Source organism: Oncorhynchus keta, chromosome 11 (assembly GCF_023373465.1).
Source record: "Oncorhynchus keta strain PuntledgeMale-10-30-2019 chromosome 11, Oket_V2, whole genome shotgun sequence".
Lineage (NCBI taxonomy): Eukaryota > Metazoa > Chordata > Actinopteri > Salmoniformes > Salmonidae > Oncorhynchus > Oncorhynchus keta.
This window is the reverse complement of record NC_068431.1, coordinates 11,531,713-11,556,712: the sequence shown is the minus strand read 5'-3', so window position 1 is coordinate 11,556,712 and position 25,000 is coordinate 11,531,713. Positions and strand designations below refer to the sequence as shown.

At 48.5% G+C, this 25,000-nt stretch overlaps 1 protein-coding gene and 1 long non-coding RNA gene across 4 annotated transcripts in view; both read left to right on the top strand.

The window, feature by feature from the left end:
- The window catches only part of LOC118375581 (serine/threonine-protein phosphatase 2A 55 kDa regulatory subunit B beta isoform-like), a 167,346-nt gene that overhangs the window by 136,253 nt on the left and 6,093 nt on the right, over positions 1-25,000 (top strand). For 2 of the 3 annotated variants that reach the window (XM_052529454.1, XM_052529455.1), the window contains exons 2-4: positions 2,925-3,022; positions 7,573-7,738; positions 8,475-8,587. In XM_052529454.1, coding sequence (XP_052385414.1) covers positions 2,925-3,022; positions 7,573-7,738; positions 8,475-8,587 — 377 coding nt within the window. Of the gene's footprint in view, positions 1-2,924; positions 3,023-7,572; positions 7,739-8,106; positions 8,196-8,474; positions 8,588-25,000 lie in introns of those variants that run through there. The other variant, XM_035762157.2, reaches the window with a different exon arrangement.
- On the top strand, positions 10,386-10,713 carry LOC127933078 (uncharacterized). Its single transcript, XR_008147293.1, has 3 exons — positions 10,386-10,469; positions 10,562-10,607; positions 10,654-10,713. It is a non-coding gene; the product is annotated as an uncharacterized LOC127933078 (long non-coding RNA).

Sequence of the window (25,000 nt, the reverse complement as noted above, 5' to 3'; positions counted from 1 at the left end):
TGGGTTTAGATAGTCCTCTACTTTCCTCTGTGGTTTAGATATTATTCTACTTTCCTCTGTGGGTTTAGATAGTCCTATACTTTCCTCTGTGGGTTTAGATAGTCCTATACTTTCCTCTGTGGGTTTAGATATTATTCTACTTTCCTCTGTGGGTTTAGATAGTATTCTACTTTCCTCTGTGGTTTAGATAGTCCTCTACTTTCCTCTGTGTGGTTTAGATAGTCCTCTACTTTCCTCTGTGGTTTAGATATTATTCTACTTTCCTCTGTGGGTTTAGATAGTCCTATACTTTCCTATGTGGGTTTAGATAGTCCTATACTTTCCTCTGTGGGTTTAGATATTATTCTACTTTCCTCTGTGGGTTTAGATAGTCCTCTACTTTCCTCTGTGGGTTTAGATAGCCCTCTACTTTCCTCTGTGGGTTTAGATAGTCCTCTACTTTCCTCTGTGGGTTTAGATAGTCCTCTAGTTTCCTCTGTGGGTTTAGATAGTCCTCTAGTTTCTTCTGTGGGTTTAGATAGTCCTCTAGTTTCCTCTGTGGGTTTAGATAGTCCTATACTTTCCTCTGTGGGTTTAGATAGTCCTCTACTTTCCTCTGTGGTTTAGATAGTCCTCTACTTTCCTCTGTGGTTTAGATAGTCATCTACTTTCCTCTGTGGGTTTATAAAGTCCTCTACTTTCCTCTGTGGGTTGAGATAGTCCTCTACTTTCCTCTGTGGGTTGAGATAGTCCTCTACTTTCCTCTGTGGGTTTCTAAAGTCCTCTACTTTCCTCTGTGGGTTGAGATAGTCCTCTACTTTCCTCTGTGGTTTAGATAGTCCTCTACTTTCCTCTGTGGGTTTATAAAGTCCTCTACTTTCCTCTGTGGGTTGAGATAGTCCTCTACTTTCCTCTGTGGTTTAGATAGTCCTCTACTTTCCTCTGTGGGTTTAGATAGTCCTCTACTTTCCTCTGTGGTTTAGATAGTCCTCTAGTTTCCTCTGTGGGTTTAGATAGTCCTCTACTTTTCCTCTGGCTGTGTGGTTTAGATAGTGCTCTAATTTCCTCTGTGGGTTTAGATTGTCCTCTACTTTCCTCTGTGGGTTTAGATAGTCCTCTACTTTCCTCTGTGGGTTTAGATAGTCCTCTACTTTCCTCTGTGGGTTTAGATTGTCCTCTACTTTCCTCTGTGGGTTTAGATAGTCCTCTACTTTCCTCTGTGGGTTTAGATAGTCCTATACTTTCCTCTGTAGGTTTAGATAGTCCTCTACTTTCCTCTGTGGGTTTAGATAGTATTCTACTTTCCTCTGTGGTTTAGATAGTATTCTACTTTCCTCTGTGGTTTAGATAGTCCTCTACTTTCCTCTGTGGGTTTAGATAGTATTCTACTTTCCTCTGTGGTTTAGATAGTATTCTACTTTCCTCTGTGGTTTAGATAGTCCTCTACTTTCCTCTGTGGGTTTAGATAGTATTCTACTTTCCTCTGTGGTTTAGATAGCCCTCTACTTTCCTCTCTGGTTTAGATAGTATTCTACTTTCCTCTGTGGGTTTAGATAGTCCTCTACTTTCCTCTGTGGTTTAGATAGTCCTCTCTTTCCTCTCTGGATACTATTCTACTTTCCTCTGTGGTTTAGATAGTCCTCTACTTTCCTCTGTGGGTTTAGATAGTATTCTACTTTCCTCTGTGGTTTAGATAGCCCTCTACTTTCCTCTCTGGTTTAGATAGTATTCTACTTTCCTCTGTGGTTTAGATAGTCCTCTACTTTCCTCTGTGGGTTTAGATAGTCCTCTACTTTCCTCTGTGGGTTTAGATAGTCCTATACTTTCATCTGTGGGTTTAGATAGTCCTATACTTTCCTCTGTGGGTTTAGATAGTCCTCTACTTTCCTCTGTGGGTTTAGATAGTCCTCTACTTTCCTCTGTGGGTTTAGATAGTCCTCATCACAAAGCAAGACAGCCAAAAATAGCAGCTTCCTTTGCCATTTCTCTAAGGCCCTGAAATAGTGATGGGTTAATTGAGATGTTTGTGTCCCACACACACAGATATGTCTGTTAGTGTTGTCTTAGTGGATTCTCTGAAGTCTAGTATGTTTCTCGCAGATAATAATAATAGTTCTGGATCATTGTCAACGGTTGGCTGCCTGGCCACTCATTTGGGGTCAGTAAAGAATGACTCTATCTTCCATGCCTATATATGAACATGTGTATAGCGTTTATCTATCATCTTTAATATTGTAGAGAGAGAGAGGGGGGGTGTGGGGTGGCTCCTTTGTCATGAAATTTCACTGTCAACCACAGAATGAAGTGCCCCTGAGTGTGCGCCGTATGGAAGCAAAGATGTCATTTGTATCTGATCTCATGCGATTGAGTTGCGGCAACCTATTGTGAACGCTTGCCTGCCACAGGGGGAAGCAGCAGGCTATCTCTGTGGATAATTCTCCATGTTCACCATTCCATGTTGTTGTAGAGATCTGATGTGTGTCTGGGAGATGTGTGGGAGGGTTTTGCATATGAATGGGTTGGTGACAGACAGTGGGGGGGCAAGTGGGGTGCGAGAGGGTGGTAGTATTGTGAAGACTGCAGGTTGTTGTAGTGCTGGTCCAGGCCTGTCATCAGCCCTGAGGTAGGCTAGCAGCACACAGAATTGATTCGATCCATGGACATGCTATCTGAGCAGGCCTTTCTGCTCGGGAGAGAGCAGGTCTTCAAAGACTTGAGGACCACATGAAAGTAGACCTTTTCACTCCACTCTGCGTCTTTCCCTACCTATTTCAAGTCATTAACCACTTCAATTTCACATAGTTATATTTTGAAAGTAGATTTCACGGTTGTCAATGAGATGAAGGAAACAGAACATGACTCTTTCAGGCATATAGTAGGTTGGTAATGTACTTTACTGTCGTATTGTGTATCTCAGTGAGGTAACATGGTGTTTTCTGTTCCAGCTGACATCATATCCACGGTGGAGTTCAACCCGACTGGAGAGCTGCTGGCGACCGGGGACAAGGGAGGGAGAGTAGTGGTGTTTCAGAGAGAACAGGAGGTAAGACAAGCCAAGACTCCGTACTCATCATGTCACATCACATCCTGTTTTTCATTGAGTCACTAACTCAGCGGTCTCCAACCCTGTTCCTGGAGAGCTACCCTCCTGTAGGTTTTCACTCCAACCCTGTTCCTGGAGAGCTACCATCCTGTAGGTTTTAACTCCAACCCTGTACCTGGAAAGCTACCGTCCTGTAGGTTTTCACTCCAACCCTGTTACTGGAGAGCTACCCTCCTGTAGGTTTACACTCCAACCCTGTTCCTGGAGAGCTACCCTCCTGTAGGTTTTCACGCCAACCCTGTTCCTGGAGAGCTAGTGGTGGAAGGAGGTAGGAGGTATTATGGAGAGATTACAGTTGATTCTGGGAGGCCTATAGCATTTCCTGTGGAAGCTGGATGGAAGGACTAGACAGTGTCTGAATCTTCTGTCTCACTGTGGTGAAAATATGAATGTCAGGGACTGACTGACTGAATCCCCCTGTCAGGGACTGACAGACTGAATCCCCCTTCCAGGGACTGACTGACTGACTGAATCCCACTTCCAGGGACTGAGTGGCTGAATCCCCCATTCGGGGACTGACTGACTGACTGAATCCCCCTTTCAGGGACTGACTGACTGAATCCCCCTGTCAGGGACTGACTGACTGAATCCCACTTCCAGGGACTGACTGACTGAATCCCCCTGTCAGGGACTGACTGACTGACTGAATCCCACTTCCAGGGACTGAGTGGCTGAATCCCCCATTCAGGGACTGAGTGGCTGAATCCCCCATTAAGGGACTGACTGACTGACTGAATCCCCCTTTCAGGGACTGACTGACTGAATCCCCCTGTCAGGGACTGACTGACTGAATCCCCCTGTCAGGGACTGACTGACTGAATCCCCCTGTCAGGGACTGACTGACTGAATCCCCCTTTCAGGGACTGGCTGACTAAATCCCCCTTTCAGGGACTGGCTGAATCCCCCTTTCAGGGACTGACTGACTGAATCCCACTGTCAGGGACTGACTGACTGAATCCCCCTGTCAGGGACTGACTGAATCCCCCTGCCAGGGACTGACTGACTGAATCCCCCTGTCAGGGACTGACTGACTAAATCCCCTTTTCAGGGACTGACTGACTAAATCCCCCTTCCAGGGACTGACTGACTGACTGACTGAATCCCACTTCTAGGGACTGACTGACTGAATCCAACTTTCAGGGACTGACTGACTGAATCCCCCTGTCATGGACTGACTGAATCCCACTTTCAGGGACTGACTGGCTGAATCCCCCTTTCAGGGACTGACTGGCTGAATCCCCCTTTCAGGGACTGACTGACTGGCTGAATCCCCCTTTCAGGGACTGACTGACTGGCTGAATCCCCCTTTCAGGGACTGACTGACTGGCTGAATCCCCCTTTCAGGGACTGACTGACTGGCTGAATCCCCTTTCAGGGACTGACTGACTGGCTGAATCCCCCTTTCAGGGACTGACTGACTGGCTGAATCCCCCTTTCAGGGACTGACTGACTGACTGAATCCCCCTTTCAGGGACTGACTGACTGGCTGAATCCCCCTTTCAGGGACTGACTGACTGGCTGAATCCCCCTTCAGGGACTGACTTCAGGGACTGACTGACTGACTGAATCCCCCTTTCAGGGACTGACTGACTGGCTGAATCCCCCTTTCAGGGACTGACTGACTGACTGAATCCCCCTTTCAGGGACTGACTGACTGACTGAATCCCCCTTTCAGGGACTGACTGACTGACTGAATCCCCCTTTCAGGGACTGACTGACTGACTGAATCCCCCTTTCAGGGACTGACTGACTGACTGAATCCCCCTTTCAGGGACTGACTGACTGACTGAATCCCCCTTTCAGGGACTGACTGACTGACTGAATCCCCCTTTCAGGGACTGACTGACTGACTGAATCCCCCTTTCAGGGACTGACTGACTGACTGAATCCCCCTTTCAGGGGACTGACTGGCTGAATCCCCCTGACTGAATCCCCCTTTCAGGGACTGACTGACTGGCTGAATCCCCCTTTCAGGGACTGACTGACTGACTGAATCCCCCTTTCAGGGACTGACTGACTGACTGAATCCCCCTTTCAGGGACTGACTGACTGACTGAATCCCCTTTCAGGGACTGACTGACTGACTGAATCCCCCTTTCAGGGACTGACTGACTGACTGAATCCCCCTTTCAGGGACTGACTGACTGGCTGAATCCCCCTTTCAGGGACTGACTGACTGACTGAATCCCCCTTTCAGGGACTGACTGACTGACTGAATCCCCCTTTCAGGGACTGACTGACTGACTGAATCCCCCTTTCAGGGACTGACTGACTGACTGAATCCCCCTTTCAGGGACTGACTGACTGACTGAATCCCCCTTTCAGGGACTGACTGACTGGCTGAATCCCCCTTTCAGGGACTGACTGACTGACTGAATCCCCCTTTCAGGGACTGACTGACTGGCTGAATCCCCCTTTCAGGGACTGACTGACTGACTGAATCCCCCTTTCAGGGACTGACTGACTGACTGAATCCCCCTTTCAGGGACTGACTGACTGACTGAATCCCCCTTTCAGGGACTGACTGACTGACTGAATCCCCCTTTCAGGGACTGACTGACTGACTGAATCCCCCTTTCAGGGACTGACTGACTGACTGACTGACTGACTGAATCCCCCTTTCAGGGACTGACTGACTGACTGAATCCCCCTTTCAGGGACTGACTGACTGACTGAATCCCCCTTTCAGGGACTGACTGACTGACTGAATCCCCCTTTCAGGGACTGACTGACTGACTGAATCCCCCTTTCAGGGACTGACTGACTGGCTGAATCCCCCTTTCAGGGACTGACTGACTGACTGAATCCCCCTTTCAGGGACTGACTGACTGGCTGAATCCCCCTTTCAGGGACTGACTGACTGACTGACTGAATCCCCCTTTCAGGGACTGACTGACTGACTGAATCCCCCTTTCAGGGACTGACTGACTGACTGAATCCCCCTTTCAGGGACTGACTGACTGACTGAATCCCCCTTTCAGGGACTGACTGACTGACTGAATCCCCCTTTCAGGGACTGACTGACTGACTGAATCCCCTTTCAGGGACTGACTGACTGACTAAATCCCCCTTTCAGGGGGACTGACTGACTGACTGAATCCCCCTTTCAGGGACTGACTGACTGGCTGAATCCCCCTTTCAGGGACTGACTGACTGGCTGAATCCCCTTTCAGGGACTGACTGACTGACTGAATCCCCTTTCAGGGACTGACTGACTGACTGAATCCCCTTTCAGGGACTGACTGACTGACTGAATCCCCTTTCAGGGACTGACTGACTGGCTGAATGACTGGCCCCTTTCAGGGACTGACTGACTGGCTGAATCCCCCTTTCAGGGACTGACTGACTGACTGAATCCCCCTTTCAGGGACTGACTGACTGGCTGAATCCCCCTTTCAGGGACTGACTGACTGGCTGAATCCCCCTTTCAGGGACTGACTGACTGGCTGAATCCCCCTTTCAGGGACTGACTGACTGGCTGAATCCCCCTTTCAGGGACTGACTGACTGACTGGCTGAATCCCCCTTTCAGGGACTGACTGACTGACTGAATCCCACTTTCTTCCTCTTCCTCCTTTCCCTTCTTTTTCTTTCCGGCTGATTTCAAAGCGCTCCATAGTATCCACTAATCCCCACACCAGAGGCGCTCTCGTCTCTCGTCAAACCCCCTCCTTTCCCCCTTCCCCTGTCTTTACCCCCGCAGAAGGCAAATCTGTTTCCATTAATACCCCCCTCCTGTTTGGTCATCTGATTTGGCAATATTGATTCTGAAGCTTCCTGAGGTGAGACCTGACCTGCCGTGTTGGCTGAGCTGAAGCTAGGTTGCTGGGTTTCCATTGAGCTATCTCTGCCACCCTGACTACACATCTTGACAACCTTACAATATATTTAACCCGCTTTTGCCTGAGTTCTTGAAATTCTACCACGTGGAGGCAAAATGGCTGCACTATGACAGCGGTTATGTCAACTCGTACGATACCGGAGACAGATTTTGGTGACTGGTCCACGTACTACAGTCCCCATGTTTGTTGGTTCCTGGGGTTTTGACAGCCCCCTCCTGTATGTATACTTGATATAGAAAGCAGAAACTAGGCCATCGACACATTTGCTGCTGTGCAAGTCTTGGGTTGCTGTTTCCGAAATGTTGCCTATTCATTGCAAATAGGACGATCCCCACTCTCTGTATCCTCATGCTGAAACTCTGGCCTATCAAATAAATCAAATCAAATTGTATTAGTCACATACAGTTTACAGCAGGTATAAAATGTACAACAAAACGTACTAGCTCCCTCAACAATGCAGTACATTAGTCAATAACAATACTAACAATGAAATAGTAAAACATAACAAGTTGTAGTAATAATGGATTGGATGTACATTGTTTTTACAAACATAAAGTGGGTATTGACTAGGTCATGCAGGGCATGTCTTAATAGCTGAATAATAGCAGAACATCTTCCACAAACTCAAACATACTTGTTGTTGTTTCAGAGTAAGAACCAGCCCCACAGGAGAGGGGAGTATAATGTTTACAGCACCTTCCAGAGCCACGAGCCTGAGTTTGACTACCTGAAGAGCCTGGAGATCGAGGAGAAGATCAACAAGATACGATGGCTGCCTCAACAGAACGCTGCCTACTTCCTCCTCTCCACCAATGGTGAGCCACTTCCTCCTCTCCACCAATGGCAAGCCACACTGCTAGTCCTAGTGAAATCTAGGATGGAACTGGCGTTATGTGAGCAGAGTCGTGCCTATTCGTTCTAAAATGCTCACACTATATTTTGGTTGCACGTTGGTGGCGCACCTTCTACTCCTGTTTGTTCTAGTAACATCAGCATATCTAACTGCTCACTAGACCAGTCGATGTTAATGTTTGTTAATGGTTCCAATACCGCCATTACTTTATTTATTGTATTATAAGGCCCATTGATGTTAGCCAAGCAGCTGTTTTATGTTGAGTTAAGTGCCACCAGAGACAGGAAGTGACCTTTACAATACTGCCGTACCTTTCCTTTCGCCTTTCAGTCAATGTATTTGACGGGGAACTTGAATCAGCACACAGACTCCTGGACATCAGTGGAACAAGCTAGGCTGGCATCAGGAACTTTGATCAGGTTAATTGGAGGCTGATATATTTCTTATCTATTTATGTCATGCCAAACCTCAGCAGTGGCCTGCTTCCAATACTGTAGCAGCACAGCAGACTACTGAGTCCCCCTCCTCTCCTTAGTACAGCCAGCCAGCCAGCCAGGCCATCACACCTTTCCTTTAGCCAATCCCAAGCCTGCTGTTACTCATCCCTCTTTCCCCTCCTCCACCCCTCCCTCCCCTCCTTCTCCTCAACCTCCTTCCTCCTCTTCCTCCTCCTCTTCCTCCTCCTCTCCTCCCTGCAGATAAAACAGTGAAGCTGTGGAAGGTCAGTGAGCGGGACAAGAGACCGGAGGGCTACAACCTGAAGGACGAGGAAGGGAGGATCCGAGACCCCACCACCATCACCGCCCTGCGGGTAAGATGCCAACCCTTCCCCCACTACAGTGTCACCACAGCCTGCCCGGTCATCTCTGTGCCCACATTTGCAGTGCTACATACAGAATTTGAATGCGTCTGTTTTCCTTCCTCTGGCAACCTGTGACATTATCGCTCCCCATGGCAGCCTAAGCCTCCATCTCTCCCAGTGCCACCGAGAGATTCAAGAAACCGGCCTGGTTTCAGATCTTGCCAAATGCACGTGTCTGTCAGTGTGGGGGTGGGGAGGGGATTGTCCGGTTCTTAGATGGGGGTGTGACACCAGGCACCCATGCTGCTGACCACACATTAGCCAGGTCCTGGGGTGACCCATCTGTCTACACCAGTTTGTACCCAGGGGTCAGCATGGGGTCAAATATAGGGCTGGGCGATATATCAAATACATTTGATTAATTCAAATGTATGTTTGCAGAATCAAGGTTTTTTGTATTTTTCGTTTTTATGAGCGTCCTCTTGTTCTCATTGTTTTTTTGGTTTCGTCTCGTTCGCTCCTTCTGTGCTATACACCTTCCTATTTACACCAGAGATGTGTATTTAATGATGATGCTAATGTCTCCGCCCTAACAATGGGAGTCGTTGTGCCAAAGGCGGGAAGGCAGGCGACATGCTTAGGTTCAAAATAAGCGCATAGAAATGCATTGGGCTTATTTTGGACAGATTTTGGTGAGAATGAAACCTCCGGCTTTGCGTCAGACACTACTAAAACGGATGTACCAATTGTAGTCAGGAAGCAGGTGCAGAAGGTTAGTTTAATAGTAAGAAGCATGAAGATAAACAAAACAGGAGAATCGTACAGAACGTAAATAAAACCAATACTGTCTAATGACTGAGGCTACTGAGGGCTAAGTAAAGGGAGAGTAATCGGGGTGATGATGAGGTCCAGGTGTGCATAATGATGGGGAGCAGGAGTGCGTAATGATGGGGACCAGGTGTGCGTGATTCTGGGGACCAGGTGTGTGTAATGATGGGGACCAGGTGTGTGTAATGATGGGACCAGGTGTGCGTAATGATGGGGACCAGGTGTGCGTAATGATGGGGAGCAGGAGTGCGTAATGATGGGGAGCAGGTGTGCGTAATGATGGGGACCAGGTGTGCGTAATGATGGGGACCAGGTGTGTGTAATGATGGGGACCAGGTGTGCGTAATGATGGGGTCCAGGTGTGCGTGATTCTGGGGACCAGGTGTGTGTAATGATGGGGACCAGGTGTGCATAATGATGGGGACCAGGTGTGCGTAATGATGGGGAGCAGGTGTGCGTAATGATGGGGACCAGGTGTGCGTAATGATGGGGACCAGGTGTGCATAATGATGGGGACCAGGTGTCCGTAATGATGGGGACCAGGTGTGTGTAATGATGGGGACCAGGTGTGCGTAATGATGGGGACCAGGTGTGCGTAATGACCAGGTGTGTGTAATGATGGGGACCAGGTGTGCGTAATGATGGGGTCCAGGTGTGCGTGATTCTGGGGACCAGGTGTGTGTAATGATGGGGACCAGGTGTGCATAATGATGGGGACCAGGTGTGCGTAATGATGGGGACCAGGTGTGCGTAATGATGGGGACCAGGTGTGCGTAATGATGGGGACCAGGTGTGCGTAATGATGGGGTCCAGGTGTGTGTAATGATGGGGACCAGGTGTGCGTAATGATGGGGACCAGGTGTGCGTAATGATGGGGTCCAGGTGTGGATGATGGGGACCAGGTGTGCGTAATGATGGGGTCCAGGTGTGCGTGATTCTGGGGACCAGGTGTGTGTAATGATGGGGAACAGGTGTGCGTGATTCTGGGGACCAGGTGTGTGTAATGATGGGGACCAGGTGTGTGTAATGACGGGGAGCAGGTGTGCGTAATGATGGGGACCAGGTGTGCGTAATGATGGGGACCAGGTGTGCGTAATGATGGGGACCAGGTGTGCGTAATGATGGGGACCAGGTGTGCGTAATGATGGGGACCAGGTGTCCGTAATGATGGGGACCAGGTGTGCGTAATGATGGGGACCAGGTGTGCGTGATTCTGGGGACCAGGTGTGCGTAATGATGGGGACCAGGTGTGCGTAATGATGGGGACCAGGTGTGTGTAATGATGGGGACCAGGTGTGCGTAATGATGGGGACCAGGTGTGCGTAATGATGGGGACCAGGTGTGTGTAATGATGGGGACCAGGTGTGCGTAATGATGGGGACCAGGTGTGCGTAATGATGGGGACCAGGTGTGCGTAATGATGGGGACCATGTAATGATGGAGACCAGGTGTGCATAATGATGGGGACCAGGTGTGCGTAATGATGGGGACCAGGTGTCCGTAATGATGGGGACCAGGTGTCCGTAATGATGGGGACCAGGTGTCCGTAATGATGGGGACCAGGTGTCCGTAATGATGGGGACCAGGTGTGCGTAATGATGGGGACCAGGTGTCCGTGATGGGGTCCAGGTGTGCGTGATTCTGGGGACCAGGTGTGTGTGTAATGATGGGGACCAGGTGTGTGTAATGATGGGGACCAGGTGTGCGTAATGATGGGGACCAGGTGTCCGTAATGATGGGGACCAGGTGTGCGTAATGATGGGGACCAGGTGTCCGTAATGATGGGGTCCAGGTGTGCGTGATTCTGGGGACCAGGTGTGTGTAATGATGGGGACCAGGTGTGTGTAATGATGGGGACCAGGTGTGCGTAATGATGGGGACCAGGTGTCCGTAATGATGGGGACCAGGTGTGCGTAATGATGGGGACCAGGTGTGCGTGATTCTGGGGACCAGGTGTGTGGTGTAATGATGGGGACCAGGAGTGCGTGATTCTGGGGACCAGGTGTGTGTAATGATGGGGACCAGGTAGGTGTAATGACGGGGGGAGGTGTGCGTAATGATGGGGACCAGGTGTCCGTAATGATGGGGACCAGGTGTGCGTAATGATGGGGACCAGGTGTGCGTAATGATGGGGACCAGGTGTGTGTAATGATGGGGACCAGGTGTGCGTAATGATGGGGACCAGGTGTGCGTAATGATGGGGACCAGGTGTGCGTAATGATGGGGACCAGGTGTGCGTAATGATGGGGACCAGGTGTCCGTAATGATGGGGACCAGGTGTGCGTAATGATGGGGACCAGGTGTGCGTAATGATGGGGACCAGGTGTGCGTAATGATGGGGACCAGGTGTCCGTAATGATGGAGACCAGGTGTGCGTAATGATGGGGACCAGGTGTGCGTAATGATGGGGACCAGGTGTGTAATGATGGGGACCAGGTGTGCGTAATGATGGGGACCAGGTGTGCGTAATGATGGGGACCAGGTGTCCGTAATGATGGAGACCAGGTGTGCGTAATGATGGGGACCAGGTGTGCGTGATTCTGGGGACCAGGTGTGTAATGATGGGGACCAGGTGTGTGTAATGATGGGGACCATGCGTAATGATGGGGACCAGGTGTGTGTAATGATGGGGACCAGGTGTGCGTAATGATGGGGACCAGGTGTGCGTAATGATGGAGACCAGGTGTGCGTAATGATGGGGACCAGGTGTGTGTAATGATGGGACCAGGTGTGTGTAATGATGGGGAGCAGGTGTGCGTAATGATGGGGACCAGGTGTGCATAATGATGGGGACCAGGTGTGCATAATGATGGGGACCAGGTGTGCATAATGATGGGGACCAGGTGTGCGTAATGATGGGGACCAGGTGTGCGTAATGATGGGGACCAGGTGTGCGTAATGATGGGGACCAGGTGTGCGTAATGATGGGGAGCAGGTGTGCGTAATGATGGGGACCAGGTGTGCATAATGATGGGGACCAGGTGTGCATAATGATGGGGACCAGGTGTGCATAATGATGGGGACCAGGTGTGCATAATGATGGGGACCAGGTGTGCGTGATTCTGGGGACCAGGTGTGTGTAATGATGGGGACCAGGTGTGCGTGATTCTGGGGACCAGGTGTGTGTAATGATGGGGACCATGTGTCCGTAATGATGGGGACCAGGTGTGCGTAATGATGGGGACCAGGTGTGTGTAATGATGGGGACCAGGTGTGTGTAATTATCGGGAGCAGGTGTGCGTAATGATGGGGACCAGGTGTGCGTAATGATGGGGACCAGGTGTGCGTAATGATGGGGACCAGGTGTGCGTAATAATGATTGCCAGGACCGGTGGTTAGTAGACCGGTGACGTCGAACGCCGGGGTCCTGGGAGTAGGCGTGACACCAATGAAAATTCTGGAAAATTTATGCTAGGTTTGTCGTGCGAGCATTATGGTACCAATGCTAGCAGCATTTTAGTCAAATAAAGATTGTTATACAATGACAATTACAACAATACTGAATGAACACTTATTTTAACTTAATATAATACATCAATAGAAATCGATTTAGCCTCAAATAATAATGAAACATGTTCAATTTGGTTTAAATAATACAAAAACTAAATGTTGGAGAAGAAAGTAAAAGTGCAATATGTGCCATGTAAGAAAGCTAACATTTAAGTTCCTTGCTCAGAACATGAGAACATATGAAAGCTGGTGGTTCCTTTTAACATGAGACTTCAATATTCCAAGGTAAGAAGTTTTAGGTTGTAGTTATTATAGGAATTATAGGACTATTTCCCTCTATGCCATTTGTATTCCATATACCTTTGACTATTGGATGTTCTTATAGGCACTTTAGTATTGCCAGTGTAACAGTATAGCTTCCGACCCTCTCCTCGCTCCTACCTGGGCTCGAAGAGGAACCACCCTCGAAGCAGCATTACCCATGCAGAGCAAGGGGAACAACCACTCCAAGTCTCAGAGCGAGTGACGTTTGAAACGCTATTAGCGCGCACCCCGCTAACTAGCTAGCCATTTCACATCGGTTACACCAGCCTAATCTCGGGAGTTGATAGGCTTGAAGTCATAAACAACACAATGCTTGAAGCACAGGGAAGAGCTGCTGGCAAAACGCACGAAAGTGCTGTTTGAATGAATGCTTACTGTCACGCCTTGGTCTTATTTTGTGGTGTGTTTTTGTATTGGGGTTTAGTAGGTATTGGGATTGTGGTTGAGTAGGGTTGTCTAGCATAGTCTATGGCTGCCTGAGGCGGTTCTCAATCAGAGTCAGGTGATTCTCGTTGTCTCTGATGGGGAACCATATTTAGGTAGCCTGGGTTTCACTGTGTGTTTGTGGGTGATTGTTCCTGTCTTTGTGTTTGCACCAGATAGGGCTGTTTCGGTTTTCGTTATTTCATTTAGTTATTTTTGTAGTTTCTGTATGCATAGTTTTTCCTTCATTAAAATATCATGAATCATCATCAAGCTGCATTTTGGTCCGATCCTTGTTCTACCTCTTCGTCAGAGGAGGAGATAGAAGAGAGCCGTTACAGAATCACCCACCACACCCGGACCAAGTGGCGTGGTAATAGGCAACAGCAGCAGCAGGAGCAGCGCGACAAGAATTTCTGGACTTGGGAGGAAATCCTCGACGGGAGAGGACCCTGGACTAAACCAGGGGAGTGTAGCCGCGCCAAGGTGCAGCGAGAGAAGGACTGGACATGGGAGGACGAACTGGACGGTGAAGGACCTTGGGCTCAGCCTGGAGAATATCGCCGCCCCAAGGAAGAACTGGAGGCGGCGAAAGCGGAGAGGCGCTTGTATGAGGAGGCAGCACGGCGACGCGGATGGAAGCCTGAGAGTCAACCCCAAAATCTTTTTGGGGGGGGCTCACAGGGAGTATGGCTATGCCAGGTAGGAGACCTGCGCAAACTCCCTGTGCTTACCGGGGGGCTAGAGAGACCGGGCAGGCACCGTGTTTATGCTATGGAGCGCACGGTGTTTCCAGTGCGGGTGCATAGCCCGGAGCGGTACATATCAGCTCTTCGTATTGGCCGGGCTAGAGTGGGCATCGAGCCAGGTAAGGTTGGGCAGGCTCGGTGCTCAAGAGCTCCAGTGCGCCTGCACGGTCCGGTCTATCCAGTGCCACCTCCACACACCAGTCCTCCGGTGGCAGCTCCCCGCACCAGGCTTCCTGTGCGTGTCCTCGGTCCAGTACCACCAGTTCCAGCACCACGCACCAGGCCTTCAGTGCGCCTCGCCTGTTCAGCGCAGCCAGAGCCTTTCTCCTCTCCAGTGCTGTCGGAGTCTCCCACCTGTTTAGCGCTGCCGGAGCCTCCCGCCTGTTCAGTGCAGCCAGCGCTTTCCTCCTCTCCTGCGCTGCCGGAGTCTCCCGCCTGTTTAGCGCAGCCAGAGCATTCCTCCTCTCCTGCGCTGCCGGAGTCTCCCGCATGTTCAGCGCTGCCAGAGCCTTCCTCCTCTACAGCGCTGCTGGAGTCTCCTGCCTGTTCAGCACAGCCAGAGCTGCCAGCCTGCATGGAGCAGCCTGAGCTGTCAGTCTGCATGGAGCAGCCAGAGCTGTCAGTCTGCATGGAGCAGCCAGAGCTGTCAGTCTGCATGGAGCAGCCAGAGCTGTCAGTCTGCATGGAGCAGCCAGAGCTGTCAGTCTGCATGGAGCAGCCAGAGCTGTCAGTCTGCATGGTGCAGCCAGGGATGTCAGTCTGCATTGTGCAGCCAGGGCTGTCAGTCTGCATGGAGCAGCCAGGGCTGCCAGTCTGCATGGAGCAGCCAGGGCTGCCAGTCTGCATGGAGCAGCCAGAGCTGTCAGTCTACATGGAACAGCCAGATCTGCCAGTCAGCCAGACTCTTCCAGACCTGCCAGTCAACCAGACTCTTCCAGATCTGCCAGTCAGCCAGACTCTTCTAGATCCAGTCAGCCAGACTCTTCCAGACCTGCCATTCTCAGACTCTTCCAGACCTGCCAACCAGACTCTTCCAGATCTGCCAGTCAGCCAGACTCTTCTAGATCCGCCAGTCATCCAGGATCTGCCGGATCCAACTACCTGCCTGAGCTTCCTCTCAGTACTGGGCTTCCTCTCAGTACTGGGCTTCCTCTCAGTACTGGGCTTCCCCTCAGTGCTGACCTTCCCCTCAGTGCCGAGCTTCCCCTCAGTGCCGAGCTTCCCCTCAGTGCCGAGCTTCCCCTCAGTTCTGAGCTTCCCCTCAGTTCCGAGCTTCGCCTCAGTCCCGAGCTTCCTCTCAGTCCCGAGCTTCCCCTCAGTCCGGAGCTTCCACCTCAGTCCCGAGCTGCCCCTCAGTCCAGTGGGGTCCTTGGTGAGGGTTATTAGGCCAAGGTCGGCGGCGAGGGTCGCCAATCAAAGGACGCATTACAGGGGGACTAAGACTTGGTTGGAGTGGGGTCCACGTCCCGAGCCGGAGCCGCCACCGTGGGCAGACGCCCACCCGGACCCTCCCCTATGGGTTTAGGTGTGCGGCCGGGAGTCCGCACCTTGGGGGGGTTCTGTCACGCCTTGGTCTTAGTATTTTGTGTTTTCGTTATTTATTTGGTCAGGCCAGTGTGTGACATGGGTTTATTTTGTGGTGTGTTTTTGTATTGGGGTTTAGTAGGTATTGGGATTGTGGTTGAGTAGGGTTGTCTAGCATAGTCTATGGCTGCCTGAGGCGGTTCTCAATCAGAGTCAGGTGATTCTCGTTGTCTCTGATCGGGAACCATACTTAGGTAGCCTGGGTTTCACTGTGTGATTGTGGGTGATTGTTCCTGTCTTTGTGTTTGCACCAGATAGGGCTGTTTCGGTTTTCGTTATTTCATTTAGTTATTTTTGTAGTTTCTGTATGCATAGTTTTTCCTTCATTAAAATATCATGAATCATCATCACGCTGCATTTTGGTCCGATCCTTGTTCTACCTCTTCGTCAGAGGAGGAGATAGAAGAGAGCCGTTACACTTACGAGCCTGCTGGTGCCTACCATCGCTCAGTGAGACTGTTCTATCAAATATCAAATCATAGACTTAATTATAACATATAACACACAGAAATACGAGCCTTTGGTCATTAATATGGTCGAATCCGGAAACTATAATTTCGAAAACAAAACGTTTATTATTATCTCATATACCCTGACTCTGCATGCAATGACACAATTTCACCTGGTTAATATTGCCTGCTAACCTGGATTTCTTTTAGCTAAATATGCAGGTTTAAAAATATATACTTCTACTACATTGGTGTTTATGGTTAGGTACACGTTGGTGCAACGACCGTCCTTTTTCGCGAATGCGCACCGCATCGATTATATGCAACGCAGGACACGCTAGATAAACTAGTAATATCATCAACCATGTGTAGTTAACTAGTGATTATGATTGATTGATTGAGTGTGTTTTATAAGATAAGTTTAATGCTAGCTAGCAACTTACCTTGGCTTCTTACTGCATTCGCGTAACAGGCAGGCTCCTCGTAGAGTGCAATGAGAGGGAGGTGGTTAGAGAGTTGGACTAGTTAACTGAAAGGTTGCAAGATTGAATCCCCGAGCTGACAAGGTAAAAATCTGTTGTTCTGCCCCTGAACAAGGCAGTTAACCCACCGTTCCTAGGCCGTCATTGACAATAAGAATGTGTTCTTAACTGACTTGCCTAGTTAAATAAAGATTAAATAAAGGTGTAAAAAAAAGAAAACGGCAAAATCGGCGCCCAAAAATACAGATTTCCGATTGTTATGAAAAATTTAAATCGGCCCTAATTAATCGTCCATTCTGATTAATCGGTCGACCTCTAGTTTAGTGTGTGTTTTATAAATGTGCAATAAGCATAAACCAATTATATAAGGAATTGGCAACTCGTTCTCATTCTGAGGTAGGCCAGTTGATTCCAACATCTGAACAACGTGGACAGGCCTTGTTAACTGAATTCACAGCTTGTGAAATTATACCTGGATCCTAATTGGCTAAACTTGAAATAAATAAATGAGTTAACTACTCACTAGCACGTGGGCTTGTGCTTGAGAGATTGCTTGTGAGAGATTTACAATTTGCCTTGTTAACTGAATTCACAGCTTGTGAAATTATTATCCAAATTGGCTAAACTTGTAATAAATAAATGAGTTAACTACTCACTAGCACGTGGGCTTGTGCTTGAGAGATTGTTTGTGAGACCAGTGTTGATTTTCTATAATGCCTGCTACATTATCAGTGATTATTCATGGTTCTGGTTATATTTATAACAAAAAGGGCATTTTTATAGACCGACCTGAAAGCCAGATCAGTGATTATTACAAAAACAGCAGGTTAAACTATTTTTGATAGAATAATTAAATGATTAGTGGGTTTTATGGTGGTGTAAGGCTCATATTCAGCCTAGGTAATTACACAAACTCTGAATTCATTAGGTTATTGCTGACTGTTTTAAATGCTGTATATTTTAACTTTAAATTGTACAACAAAGCTTATTTAGAAAAAGAACATTTAAAAAAAATCTAGATATTTACAGTGAGATATGTGTTTTCAGCCCTAATCAAATATCAGCCCCGTCTCCATGGAAACACAGACAGCCGGATGTTAGTCACATGTTCATATCAGCTCCAACGGCAGCTTTCAGATGATAAGACCGTGATACCATACAGGTTATATCTGGTGCTTGTTTTCTGTTCTTTATACACCCCAAAATACACATGTTCATCATCCTTGTGATACGTGAAAGAACAACCTAGAACAAACATCCTCTTCCTTTTCTTCACCACTCTCTTATAGATAAAAAAAAAAGATAGTGAAATTGACACATTTTCCTTTGTTCAAGAGCTCAGTCCTCCTCAGTAAATATAAGATTGATTTAGAAAAGTGAGCTGTGCAGAAACCATATCAATATTTGGACCCCTGGCTCGCCCCAATCATCCTTATCTCTTCATGCTCTTATTTTCCACTCTGGACCCAAATTGACCCTTACACAACACAGCCTTTGGAAATCAATAGGAAGCACATGATGCCTGAGAGAGAGATGGGATTGTGAAACATAATGGAATGGGAACAAGCTGGTGGGAGGGAGGGACAGTGTTCCAGGTCTGCTCAGTTAGAGACTCCCAGGTTCACAGATGATTGGGACTCCTGGCTGTCAGTCATTCTGAGAGAAAACATGATGTCACCATTCAGAGAGGATGCAGAATTCACTGTCAGTCTGTCCCATTTCCCTGGCCTGCAGGGGACCTTACTGACTACACTTAACCCTAAGTGACCCCAATACGGGATCAATGTTATTGAAAATGTCCACAGTGAATCCTCTTCCTCAGAACCACTGTGGGTTTTGGGTGAGACGGTACACTTGAAGGAGGATTTACTATCAATTTGGGTTGAGGGAAAGGGGGATACCTAATCAGTTGTACAACTGATTATATTCAACTGAAATGTGTCTTCCACATTTAACCCAACCCCTCTGAATCAGAGAGGTGTGGTGGGCTTCCTTAATCGACATCCATATTTTCGGCACCTGGGGAACAGTGGGTTAACTGTCTTGCACAGGGGCAGAACGACAGATTTTCATCTTGTCATGTCGGGGATTTGATCCAGCAACCTTTTGGTTAGTGGCCCAACGCTCTAACCACTAGGAAACCTGCCCCACACCCCCAACGCTCTAACCACTAGGAAACCTGCCCCACCCCCCCACACCCCCAACGCTCTGACCACTAGGAAACCTGCCCCACACCCCCAACGCTCTAACCATTAGGAAACCTGCCCCACCCCCCACCCCCACACCCCCAACGCTCTGACCACTAGGAAACCTGCCCCACCCCCACACCCCCAACGCTCTAACCACTAGGAAACCTGCCCCCCCCCCACACCCCCAACGCTCTGACCACTAGGAAACCTGCCCCACACCCCCAACGCTCTGACCACTAGGAAACCTGCCCCACACCCCCAACGCTCTAACCATTAGGAAACCTGCCCCACCCCCCCCCACACCCCCAACGCTCTGACCACTAGGAAACCTGCCCCACCCCCCCACACCCCCAACGCTCTAACCACTAGGAAACCTACCCCCCCACACCCCCAACGCTCTGACCACCCCCCACACCCCCAACGCTCTAACCACTAGGAAACCTAACCCCCCCCCACACCCCCAACGACCACTACTAGGAAACCTGCCCCACCCCCCACACCCCCAACGCTCTAACCACTAGGAAACCTGCCGCTGGGTTTGCTATGCGTCTCCTATCCTATCTCAAGTGAACATATTACCCACTTGGATTGATTCACGTCCAGTTCTTTCTAATGAGTAGTAATTGTAGATGGAAGCAGTTCCTCTCAGCGCTGGCTGCTTCATCTGACGAACAGACATTGAGGTATGAGTTAATGACCTCAGCAGTCTCTGCAGCATGCTCCTCCTCCACCTCCGCTGTGTGATGTTGTGACCCTGGTGCTGAGAGACACTCATCATGCTAGCAGACTCATATCTGATAATCACATTGGCCGTGCTGTGCCAGGCTGGGCCCTGCCTGTGTGTGTGTGGGGGGGGGGGGCATTGACAGATGGTTTGTGATCCCTATCAGACAGATACCCAATAATGGTCAGCCAAGCATTCGCCTCCCCCTCTCTGTCACAAGATATCATATATCAGTGGACATGTCCCACTTCCCCTCTCTGTCACAAGATATCATAGATCAGTGGACATGTCCCACTCCCCCTCTCTGTCACAATATATCATATATCAGTGGACATGTCCCACTCCCCCTCTCTGTCACAAGATATCATATATCAGTGGACATGTCCCACTCCCCCTCTCTGTCACAATATATCATATATCAGTGGACATGTCCCACTCCCCCTCTCTGTCACAAGATATCATATATCAGTGGACATGTCCCACTCCCCCTCTCTGTCACAATATATCATATATCAGTGGACATGTCCCACTTCCCCTCTCTGTCACAAGATATCATATATCAGTGGACATGTCCCACTTCCCCTCTGTCACAATATATCATATATCAGTGGACATGTCCCACTTCCCCTCTCTGTCACAATATATCATATATCAGTGGACATGTCCCACTCCCCCTCTCTGTCACAATATATCATATATCAGTGGACATGTCCCACTCCCCCTCTCTGTCACAATATATCATATATCAGTGGACATGTCCCACTCCCCCTCTCTGTCACAATATATCATATATCAGTGGACATGTCCCACTTCCCCTCTCTGTCACAATATATCATATATCAGTGGACATGTCCCACTCCCCCTCTCTGTCACAATATATCATATATCAGTGGACATGTCCCACTTCCCCTCTGTCACAATATATCATATATCAGTGGACATGTCCCACTTCCCCTCTCTGTCACAATATATCATATATCAGTGGACATGTCCCACTCCCCCTCTCTGTCACAATATATCATATATCAGTGGACATGTCCCACTCCCCCTCTCTGTCACAATATATCATATATCAGTGGACATGTCCCACTCCCCCTCTCTGTCACAATATATCATATATCAGTGGACATGTCCCACTCCCCCTCTCTGTCACAATATATCATATATCAGTGGACATGTCCCACTCCCCCTCTCTGTCACAATATATCATATATCAGTGGACATGTCCCACTCCCCCTCTCTGTCACAATATATCATATATCAGTGGACATGTCCCACTCCCCCTCTCTGTCACAATATATCATATATCAGTGGATATGTTTTTGGGTCAGTCACAGTGGTCAGGTATTCTGCCGCTTTGTACTCTCTGTGTAGGGCCAAATAACATTCTAGTTTGCTCTGTTTTTTTGTTAATTCTTTCCAATGTGTCAAGTAATTATATTTTTGTTTTCTCATTATTTGGTTGGGTCTAATTGTGCTGCTGTCCTGGGGCTCTGTAGGGTGTGTTTGTGTTTGTGAACAGAGCCCCAGGACCAGCTTGCTTAGGGGACTCTTCTCCAGGTTCATCTCTCTGTAGGTGATGGCTTTGTTATGGAAGGTTTGGAAATCGCTTCCTTTTAGGTGGTTATAGAATTTAACGTCTCTTTTCTGGATTTTGATCATTAGTGGGTATCGGCCTAATTCTGCTCTGCATTATCTGGTGTTCTACGTTGTACAAGGAGGATATTTTTGCAGAATTCTATATGCAGAGTCTCAATCTGGTGTTTGTCCCATTTTGTGAAGTCTTGGTTGGTGAGCAGACCCCAGACCTCACAACCATAAAGGGCAATGGGCTCTATGACTGATTCAAGTATTTTTAGCCAAATCCTAATTGGTATGTTGAAATGTATGTTCCTTTTGATGGCATAGAATGCACTTCTTGCCTTGTCTCTCAGATCGTTCACAGCTTTGTGGAAGTTACCTGTGGCGCTGATGTTAGGGTTAGGGTTAGGGTTATATTAGGGTATATTTATATATATATTAGGGTATATTTGATCATTTCATTGAGGATACCATCAACACCACAGGCCTTTTGGGTTGGAGGGTTTTTATTTTGTCCTGTAACTCATTCAATGTAATTGGAAAATCCAGTGGGTTCCAGTGGGTCTTTAATAGTTGATTCTAAGATCTGTATTTGATCATGTATATGTTTTTGCTCTTTATGCTTTGTTATAGAGCCAAAAAGATTGGAGAAGTGGTTTACCCATACATCTCCATTTTGGATAGATAATTCTTCATATTGTTGTTTGTTTAGTGTTTTCCAATTTTCCCAGAAGTGGTTAGAGTCTATGGATTCTTCAATTGCATTGAGCTGATTTCTGACATGCTGTTCCTTCTTTTTCCGTAGTGTATTTCTGTATTGTTTTAGTGATTCACCATAGTGAAGGCGTAGACTCAGGTTTTCCAGGTCTCTATGTTTTCGGTTGGACAGGTTTCTCAATTTCTTTCTTCGATTTTTGCATTCTTTAGCATCCCCCTGAGTCCCTTCCCTGTTTCACACCTGGTAGTTTGGTAGATAGGACTACCAGCTCTCTGTAACCTAGAGGGCAACCAGTGGGTTCGTCTCCTCTATACCAGGTTTCTTGCAGGATGACAATGTCTGTATTAACGATTTCTTTGGTGAAGTCCGGGTTCCTGCTCTTTAGGCCAAAGGCAGATGACCTCAGGCCTTGGATATTCCAGGATAATATAGTGAGCTTTGTGTTCCATAAAGTGTCCAATGTTGTTGGTCGTGTAGTTTGGCCTCAGGCCAGTATGTGTGAGCAGAGCCTGCTGAGCATCTGGTACATGACATTGGCCTGGGCGAGTGTAAGAGTGGGGGTTGGGCCTGTTTGCCCGCTCACTACCTGGGCGTACGTGTGACTTCCATGTTGAGGCCCCCTTTGCGGGGGTGGGGTGCATGGGGTGGACAGGAGGGGCATAGGTCTGATCTGAGGGGGCCTAAATGGGGTGTGGGCAAGGTTGACATGGGGGGGTGTTGATTGGTTGGGGTGGGTGTGTGGATGTGGCTGGGGGTGCTGTGGTCTGGATGTAAGTCCTCTTAGCGTGGGTCCTTTATGTGTGGGGGGGGGTCCCGCAGGTCTGGGAGGGTGTCTCTCTGGTCTGGGTGGGGTGTCTATTGATCTGTTGCTCCTGTGTGAAGTGTTGGGGATACGTTTGAGAGCGATGTCCTTTAGAGTCCGGGCAAAGGTGGGCACTGCTGCCTTGTAGAGGTGGACCTGTTCAAGTCCAGGGTGGAGTGGTGGGCCAGGAAAACATTTGGTTCTGTCTCTATCTGTCTCTCTCTGTCTCTCTCCCTGTTTCTCTCTGTTTCTCTCTCCGCTCAATATTTTCCCCTTCTCCGTGCTGAGCCTATAGACCATTAGAGAATGAGGGATTATGGCTGAGAACTGTAGAAATCTCATTCTAAGTGTAAAGTGTGTGGTGTGTGTGCGTGTGCGTGTGTGTCTGTGGGGAGACAGGCTGGGGGTTGCATTTATCACTGCACAGACAGGATAAAAATGTGTGTGTGTGCGCACGCTGCCAGTGTGTGCACGTGCGTGTGCCAGTATGCGTGTGTGCATGCCTGACTGGGGCATCACAGAGAGACTGGGGGATCACAGAGAGACTGGGGCATCACAGAGAGACTGGGGGATCACAGAGAGACTGGGGCATCACAGAGAGACTGGGGGATCACAGAGAGACTGGGGGATCACAGAGAGACTGGGGGATCACAGAGAGACTGGGGCATCACAGAGAGACTGGGGCATCACAGAGAGACTGGGGCATCACAGAGAGACAGGGGCATCACAGAGAGACTGGGGCATCACAGAGAGACTGGGGCATCACAGAGAGACTGGGGGATCACAGAGAGACTGGGGCATCACAGAGAGACTGGGGGATCACAGAGAGACTGGGGGATCACAGAGAGACTGGGGTATCACAGAGAGACTGGGGGATCACAGAGAGACTGGGGCATCACAGAGAGACTGGGGGATCACAGAGAGACTGGGGCATCACAGAGAGACTGGGGCATCACAGAGAGACTGGGGATCACAGAGAGACTGGGGGATCACAGAGAGACTGTGACATCACAGAGAGACTGGGGCATTATTTCACTTATAATTCACTGTATCACAATTCCAGTGGGTCAGAAGTTTACATACACTACACTACGGTTACATACACTGCGGTTTGCTACTGCACATGGGGACAAAGATTGTACTTTTTGATACATTTTCTCTGGTCTGATGAAACAAAAATAGAACTGTTTGGCCATGATAACCATCGTTATGTTTGGAGGAAAAAGGGGGATGCTTGCAAGCCAAAGAACACCATCCCAACCGTGATGCACAAGGGTGGGAGCATCATGTTGTGGGGGTGCTTTGCTGCAGGAGGGACAGGTACACTTCACAAAATAGATGGCATCATAAGGAAAGAAAATTATGTGGATATATTGAAGCAACATCTCAAGACATCAGACAGGAAGTTAAAGCTTGGTTGCAAATGGGTCTTCCAGATGGATAATGACCCCAAGCATATTCCAAAGTTGTGACAAAATGGCTTAAAGACAACAAAGTCAATGTATTGGAGTGGCCATCACAAAGCCCTGACCTCAATCCTATAGAAAATGTGTGGGCAGAACTGAAAAACCATTTGCGAGCAAGGAGACCTACAAACCTGACTCAGTTACACCAGCTCTGTCAGGAGGAATGGGCCAAAATTCACCCAACTTATTGTGGGAAGCTTGTGGAAGGCTACCTGAAACATTTGACCCAAGTTAAACAATTTAAAGGCAATGCTACCAAATACTAATTGAGTGTATGTAAACTTCTGACCCACTGAGAATGTGATGAAAGAAATAAAACGCTGAAATAAATCTTTCTCTCTACTATTATTCTGACATTTCACATTCTTAAAATAAAGTAGTGATCCTAACTGACCAAAGACAGGGAATTTTTACTAGGATTAAATGTCAGGAATTGTGAAAAAAAAATGTATTTGGCTACGGTGCATGTAAACTTTCGACTTTAACTGTACTTGTCTGCAACAGGTGTGGCTGAAATAGCCAAATCCACTCATTTGAAGGGGTGTCCACATACTTTTGTATATATAGTGTATTTGAAATTGATTTGGGGGGGGTTTTGCCAATATGGCTGTAGATATGGTTGCATGTCTATGTAAAAAAATGTGAACTTGATA